We start from the raw sequence: 8,335 nt of genomic DNA on the forward strand, positions 1-8,335 counted from the left end.
TTTTTTTTTTATCTGTTTCAGCATCCTGTGGTGAATAAGAGCTTGTCTTGCCTCAGGGAATCCACCAGTGACCTCAGCAACACCTACACTACAGCTCTGCTGGCATACGTCTTCACCCTGGCTGGAGACATGGAGACCCGTGCTCAACTTCTGCAGCACCTAGACAAGGTTGCATTACAAGAAGGTAAGTCACAATCCTAAAACAAGTCATTAATACCTGGTTACTGTTGAGATAGCTCACCTTGTGCCTGTCTGTCTGTTTCTTGGGTGGCTGCCTTAAGGAGATTTCCTCCACTGGTCTCAGACAGCAACAGAATCTTCAGCCTCTCTGTCTGTGGAGATCAGCTCCTACGTGCTGCTGGCCAAACTCAGCACCTCCCTTTCTGCTGAAGACCTGGGCTACACCAGCCGCATTGTCAGATGGCTGACAGGCCAGCAAAACCATTATGGAGGCTTCTCCTCTACACAGGTACATCCCAACAAGCTGCAGCTGTAGTTAAAGCAGAGTTGCGCTACAGGTTGACAATTTTACTGTTAACAGTGTGTATGTTGTGGGGACATTTTCCATGTTTAAACCGGCTCAGGTTACCTCATTGTTGAAAAAGCTGACTCTAAACCAATCTCAAATTGGAAACTACAGGCCTGCCCTGCTGCTACCTGTTGTATCTGAGGTTCTAGGGCAGTGGTCACCAACCTTTTTAAGCCCAAAATCCCTGACCTCGGCCTTTGTGAAAGGCAAGATCTACCTACTAAAGCACTGAGTGAAAAAGACAGCCCAGATTGTACTTCCAGCTTGAGGCCTTTTATTTAAGCTAATTGTATTTGAATTACATGAAATGCTTTGGTCCAACTTTCAAACTGATGCAACCAAGAATACACTGTAACTAGCATATCAAACAGGCCATAGCTATCTTGCTTCAACAATTTTACATACATAACATCTTCAATTCTAAGTTTCATTGTTTAATTTCATTCCAACACAAAAATAAAGGCATGTGGCCTATTTTCCATTTGTATGAGGAAGGAAAAAGTCGGTGCAATTAAGCTAAGTTCAGTTCTATATTCCCATCTTACACAGCATCACTTTTCACAATGCCATCAGAGGGCAAAACTGTTGCAGTCATGGCTGAATACTGTCTGTGAGTGTTTTGTAGTTAGGCTTATAGCTACAGACAGCCAGTCTGAGACAGTCTGTGAGGTGTCTGTCAGGAAGGCGGCTCCTGTACTTTGATACGATTATTTTCTTCTATGAAAATACCATTTCACAGAGGTAAGTAGGCACTCACTCTTAAGCTGAAATTATAGTTGACGAGTCCACGTGGGTCCGCTATGGTCCGTGTGATCAGATGGTGTGTGCATAGGCTCTGTATGGACATCCGCATACCTGCAATTTGTTGTGTCCGTGTGGTCGCAACGCTGTGTTCCTGTAGACGGCGATCTCCTACGCATGTGTGGAACGTGGACCCCAGAAGGTAATATAAACACATCAACTAAGTGCACGAGCAGTGAGGTGAGGAAACTTCTCTCTGCTGACAAGTCTCCTAAAGTCACTGTCCCTTGATCTGGCTTTCAGCTCTATGTCATTTTTCAAATCAACCATTTCCATGTCAGCTCCACTTGGCAAAGCAAATACTTTGGATGTCACTTGTTCTATATCAATGGGCAGGAATGGGTTTGAGATGAATGCAGCAATATCTTCCATGACACCTAACTCCAAAACGTTGATTGAACTCTGTTGCCACTTTGTCCAGGTGAGCACCGTACTGCTCAGGGTGAAAAGCACCGTTTGTCGTTAGGTCTGTCAGAAACCCCAGGTCCAGTAGCCACGCATCATCTGACAGTTCCTCGTGCTCCTCTTTCCTTGTTGACAGAAAAGTCTATCTCAGGCAGCAAGTCGACAAATTACTGCAGCACTTTGCCGCAACTCAACCACTGGACATCAGCATGGAGAAGTAGGTCTCTTTAAGTCTCTTTAAGTGGCCATCCAAGCTTGAGCTCATCCGACCTGCTGCCAAATCTTCTGGTGCTGGCTGCCCTACCTGGCTCCCAGGTTCATCGCTAACCTCCAGAGTGGCCCGGCTTTGTTGCTACACCTCCAGAGCAGCAACTTCACCCGTCTGTCCTACCCTCTGGTTGCCCTCCAGAGCAATACTGACCTCTAGATCTGTTATGTCTTTCAGCCCAGCCCCCAGCCCGCCTGCCTGAGGTCTCATGCTCCGCCCTTGTTCTGCCCCCAGGACATTTGCATTTGAATCCCTCCTCTGTGCCCCTTCCACCCACCCTGCTCGGTGTTCCTGATCGGCTCGGTGGGATGTCTGGAATCTGTCCCTTGAGGAGCGGTGGGGAAGGTGGTACTGTTATGGTTCTGTTCGCAGTTTGAAAGTTTCCCTAGCTGCCATTCTCCACCGGTCCTCCAGAGGCCTTCAGACATTTCTCCCTTTTTGTCTGGACTGGACTGAGTGGAAGAAAGCTGATTTGAGTTGTGTCTTTAAAAGACTATCATGCATGATGTTTATTTGGGTTGCCTATATTGGTTGGTTTGTCTTTGTTTTCACTCCGGTCTGAACTCGCACAGCATATACTCTGTCTCAGTGATAAAGAGGATTGTGTGTGTTTTGAACGTGCTCTGGGTTACAAAGTGTTTGTGATAACTGCATTTGCCATTTGTGTTTCTTTGTGTAGTGCTTGAGCTTGGTATTGTTTTTTCCTCTGAGTCCAGAGTTTTTCTTAGTTTAATCTCTGTATTGCTTTGGTTTTATTCTTGTCAGCTGGTAGCCTCTTGTGTTCCTCATGTGTTCCTGTAGCCCTGCCCAGCCTGCTTTTCAGTCATGTCATGTTCCCTCCTTATTCTGGTCCCTGTTCACCCCAGCTGTGCCTTATTTTGTGATTAGTAAATGGTAAATGGACTGCACTTATATAACACCTTTCTAGTCTTTGACCACTCAAAGCACTTTTACACTTGTGTATTTATTTTTCTATTATTTTTGGGAGCTTAAGGGAAAGTCTCAAAGATATACCAGTCAATCACAATCGACGGGTTGGCAACCATTGTTCTAGCGTGTGCAGTTTTCATCCAAGTCGTAATCTACTTAATTTAAACCAGCCTGGTTTCAAGAGTGACCTTTCCACTGCAGTGATACCCTGTCATCAGTTCTCATCTTGCTGGATCTCTCAGTAGCCTTTGACATGGTGGCTCGCGCTCTCCAACAAAGTTTGCAAGAAATCTGGGCATCGTGATTGATGACCAACTATCAGTCAATGAGCATGTTGCATCAGTCACTCGAACAGTTCTTGTGGCATTTGTGTCAGGTAAAACATGAAGCTGGATGTTGCAGCATTTATTCTCAAAGGCTCCTTCTTGAGCTACTGTAGCTTGGATTGTACCTCATTTGTCTGTCACTTTGGACAAAAGCTTGTTAGCATGCTAACTTTTGTCAAATGTGTGGATTGAAACAAGAGTTTATCCTAATATGTAATGTCCAAACAAAAGCCTGCATCCAAACGGTGATTTCTGTTGTGTGTTGGGAGGTGTAAGCTGAAACAATGCTGATAGTGGGCTAATAAGTTCTCCATTGTGAGTTTGGGTAGCCCTGATAAGCAACTGTGATGGCTCATCATTTCCTGTAACACTGACATTTCATTCACTGAGCGGCTCATCTGTTACATACACTCATTGGTTACATAAAGGAAAATAGAAACTAACCTGATGTTAGCCAATCTTTTGAAGCAACTGTGTGCACAGAATGAAAAAAAAACATCATGCACTCTGACCATCCATTAAAGTTAATACAAACCATGTAAAGGTGGCAGCATTATGGTACTAACCAGCAAGTACAATGTTATCATTACTGCTGGAACTGATGGTGAGAACTGCAAAAATAAAACCTGTTATAAACTGTAATTTTCCTTTTAAATACATGGTTTTAAGAGGTAAGACAATATAGCCCAGAGCTACAGTAGCTACTTTAACTGTCTCACTGAGTTGGATATATTAAAGATTTTTTTCATTTCCATGGATACAGCTGCTGCAACGAAAAATAAGAATGTGAGAACGACAAAAGTATTGAAAAAATAATTGGTGCAGTGGTTCTCTATAGATGATCAATATATAACCATTAAATGTGAGGCACTGAAAATGAAAAGTGTTGTAGGTGGTAAATGCATTTTACATGTGTAAATATTTGCTATAGTTGAATTCCAACTTTTCTGTATGTGTGTTGTAGGACACAGTGGTGGCTCTTCAGGCTCTGGCTCTCTACTCCACTGTGGTGTTCAGTCCAGAGGGTTCAAGCACAGTGACAGTCCAATCACCCAGTGGCCAGCTGACATTTGATGTGAACCAGAGCAACAAACTGCTCTACCAGGAGAAGATACTGCAGGACGAGGCAGGAAAGTACAGTCTGGAGGTGAAGGGAACTGCATGTGCGTCAATGCAGGTCAGTGGATCTTGTGGCTCTTAACTTTCTTCCTCTGTATGCACACATACTGTATAATACTACACCACTACTGGTGCTCTTAGGCTCCCAAATTAAAATTTTATGAATATTAAAATCAACCTGTTGTACTCCTTGTCAGATTTCTCTTCATTATAACATCCCAACTCCTGCTGATGTCACCACTCTCAGTGTCGAGGTCAAACCAGAGGCTGACTGCCAATCTCTGAGACCTAAACTCACTCTGAAGCTTAAGTCCCTGTAAGTAATGTGCAGCAACTAGATCTACCTTACAGCCATTATAGAATACTGAAAATCTTGACATGTTGTTGTAGCTTATTCAAAACATGGAAAAGTGCAGCTGTTTGTAACATCACATTTTTTATGGTTCCATGGTTACAGATATAGTGGGAAAGAGCCCACTACAAACATGGTAATCCTGGATATCAAAATGCTCTCTGGATTTGTCCCAGATCCAGAATCTTTGAAGAAGGTAACTTAATACAGTAATTTTAACCTGTAACATTTGTGTCAATTGTCAATGTCATGGTAACCCAGCTGAATATCATGTTCTCGCAGCTCAAAGGTGACCTGCTGGTGGATCGTGTTGAAGAAAAGGAAGATCATGTTCTCGTGTACTTAAAGGAGGTGAAACTAACTCGCAGTGGTTAAATACAGGACAATGCTCTCAAGATTTGTCACTGATTGTGTTTTTTCTTCCAACAGTTACGGAAGGACAAACCCATCAACCACATATTAGAGCTCGTACAGGAGCTCCCAGTGCAGAACCTGAAGCCAGCTGTGGTTAAGATCTATGACTACTACCAGCCAAGTAAATCACATACTCAGTTCTTCCATCCACTCATTATCTATACACACTTATTCTTTGCAGGGTTGCATGAGAATATTGTGTTACACCCAGTCTCTTACAGGACTGACACATATAGACAAGGTGGAAGTTTTGATAGCATTTTATAAAATCTGGCAAGGAGAGGCAAAAGATTCTGTGAGAAATTCATCAGCCTCTTAACTTAGAGGATCTGAATATTTTCACAACCTGGAACCAGATCCAAACCCTAATAGACAGACAACCATTGACACTCAAATTCAAGCAATTTAGATGATCTGTTTCACCTAACCTGCATATTTTTGGACTATGGGAGGAAACTGGAGCGCCCAGGGAATGCCCAAACAGACAGCTGATTCAGATGTCTGTCTGAATGTGGTGACTCTTCACAGGCTCCAGTCTATCATGATATAGGTTTGAACTCAGGGCCGTCATGCAGTAAGGAAACAGTGCTGACAACTGCACCACACTCCAGCCCTCAGTCCTTCCATACACATCTAAACCCATTTACAGAGAGAACAGCACACACTGGCAAACTCTGCCCCGTGTTAGAGCTGTACAATTATCACAACTACAAATTCAACTTTCCAAGTTTTGTCTGACATACACTGGGATTGAACCCAACCCCTAAATGCCCTGAGCATGAAGTAATTTCATGTTTGGGAGTTATAGGAGCTTTCACTGTTATTTGTTTGAACTGCTTTGTCTAATTCTACATTCTTTTCTCAGGTGACCAGGCTGAGACAGAATACATCTACCCTTGTGCTGCAGGTAACAATCTCTAACCTAATCTAGCTCATGAGAGGCACCATAAAGTAAAATTCATGCGTTGCTCAAGAACCCTTGTTTAGAATGGTACATTTTCTTACAATGTTATTATCTTGATATTTTTAAAAAATATCTAATTACTTTTATTAAAAGTTACTTCTCAGAAAGATGTAGAACATTTTTTAAATCAATCAATAAGATGTAAACAACACATCATGATTTAACTATAGTATTAAAGTGAATGTGTCAATTCAGTAACCAAATGAAGCAAAAGAAAGCTACTGGAAAATGCAGATCGTGTGTATTTTGAGGAAGTAATCACATTTCTTCTTTGATTTGCAGCTTAAAGAGTGAAGTGTGGTCACCCATCCCAAGCCCCAGACTCCTACTGATCAAATCATTTTAATAAAGCTACACTACATGTAATTTCAGTCCATGTCTTGTATACATGTAAAGACTGTGTGTGTGTGTGGGGGGGGTTAATAGTTGTGTGTCCGCCTTAAAGGACCAGTGTGTAGGATTTAGTGGCATCTAGTGTCGTCTGAATACCCCTCCCCTCACCCTCCCCTTCCAAGCATGTAGGAGAACCTATGGTGGCCGCAAAACTTGCTAGATAGGTGTTGGTAGCCTTCCTGGAGTCTCTGGGTGGGGTCTTGGAGAGGGAGTCATCTGGGGATATGATAGTTCTAAGGGACATTGACACTAATGTGGTTATTAGAGAACCTGCGGGCATGACTGGGAGGAACAGCTGAGAGTATTTGAACCAGAGTGGTGTTTTGTTTATTTTTTTTATTTTTTTGGAGGGATATTTTTGTAGCAAAAAGTGCAGAGAGACAGGAAACAAGAGTAGAGAAGGTGGACATGTCACCAAGGTCCATAGCTGGAATCAAACCACAGACATTACGGTTGTGTGGTATGCATCTTATTCAGTAGGCTACCAGGGCGCCTGAGCATAAGGTCATGCATAAATGTACCTGCCACAATAAAACCTTATGCCAAAGGTCAGTTGACCTTCATGCCATCCACTCAGTTATTATGGAAGTAGAAAAATACCAAATTTTGGAAGGCAATCGTGATAAAGCTTAATTTACAACTATCAACATGTTAGAAAACATCTAGCTCAAACAACAATTTGATTTTTCAGGAATTAAATGTTTAGTGGCTTCAAGCTGTCACCCCAGTTCAGTCATATGACGACAAAATATGCAACAAAAACTAGCTGAAACTTAACTGCTTTCATCCAGTGTACAGTGTAATGATCTGATGATTATCATTGATGGTCATTCATTTTCAGTCTTTCAGGCACAATACATCCCACTTACTCTCCAGTGCAACAGTTTGTAATCTTTTTTTGGCTGATAGAGCAATGTAAACACTCTGTTTTTCTCAAGGAGGCAGTTTCATGGACCAAAGTTCTAACACCCCAACACTGACCGAGTGGCAGCACACTGTGTAGAATAAACATGCATGTCCACTCTGATAAGTGTTATTTTATCACATCCACCTTGTTCTCAAAACCTTTCTATATATGAAACATACAGTATGTGCTAAATGTGGCTCAGTCTCTTTGTGGTGTCCTCCTCACTGATCTGCATTTGTGCACAAGAGTCCTGATGTTTGAGGTAAAACAGGTATATGTTGATTAATAAGATTACTCTCTACTGCTCTGCACCGTCAGTCGCTGCCCTCCACAGTTGTTGGCAGTAGTACAGATCAGAATTTATGTTCTGTCCTTTTAGCAGCAATGCGTAAAATGAAATGAAGCAAATTCCCACATGAGCGAGGTTGTTGTCTGTGAACAGAAAAGAGACCAGGTCTGGAATGGTATTAGAGAGGGCCTTGAGTTTTGAATACAAGCCAAGCGAAACCTATCGCTCAGACTTCACCTTGTAACGGAGGACAAGGTAGGTGGCCAGACGCAGGATGATGAAGAAAAGTTGTTGGAACTTACACACCTTCCCCGGACACTCCAGCTCTGACCGGTTCATCCCATAGATGGAGAGGATCACCCCTTCAAAGACATACCTGCGAGAAAAATACAAACAGTCAGGCACATTCATAATTGCAAATAGCTCAGTGAATTATCTCTTGATTCTGAGTCAGAATTTAAACAAGACTACAAATCTGAAACTCCACTATCAAAACACAAAACACTTCATCTTAGTCCACAAAGTGAAAGTTTTAAAAATGTAAAGTTTGTCTTGAGGTTGTTTGAGATCAGTAAAATCAGTAGGGTCAATCCTCTTGGATTGTGCTCAGTAAATGTCATGGAAATCTGGTTATTAGC

General features: G+C 42.3%; 1 protein-coding gene across 1 annotated transcript in view; it reads left to right on the forward strand.

Moving 5' to 3' along the window:
- The window catches only part of LOC121898455 (alpha-2-macroglobulin-like), a 38,656-nt gene extending 32,177 nt beyond the window's left edge, over nt 1-6,479 (forward strand). The window contains exons 26-34 of the mRNA XM_042413541.1: nt 22-184; nt 282-469; nt 4,224-4,436; nt 4,576-4,694; nt 4,836-4,926; nt 5,013-5,081; nt 5,160-5,265; nt 6,010-6,051; nt 6,391-6,479. Coding sequence (XP_042269475.1) covers nt 22-184; nt 282-469; nt 4,224-4,436; nt 4,576-4,694; nt 4,836-4,926; nt 5,013-5,081; nt 5,160-5,265; nt 6,010-6,051; nt 6,391-6,395 — 996 coding nt within the window. The 3' untranslated portion in view covers nt 6,396-6,479. The remainder of the gene's footprint in view (nt 1-21; nt 185-281; nt 470-4,223; nt 4,437-4,575; nt 4,695-4,835; nt 4,927-5,012; nt 5,082-5,159; nt 5,266-6,009; nt 6,052-6,390) is intronic.
- Nucleotides 6,480-8,335: the final 1,856 nt, after the last annotated feature.

The sequence above is a fragment of the Thunnus maccoyii genome, chromosome 6, assembly GCF_910596095.1.
Source record: "Thunnus maccoyii chromosome 6, fThuMac1.1, whole genome shotgun sequence".
Classification (NCBI taxonomy): Eukaryota; Metazoa; Chordata; class Actinopteri; order Scombriformes; family Scombridae; genus Thunnus; species Thunnus maccoyii.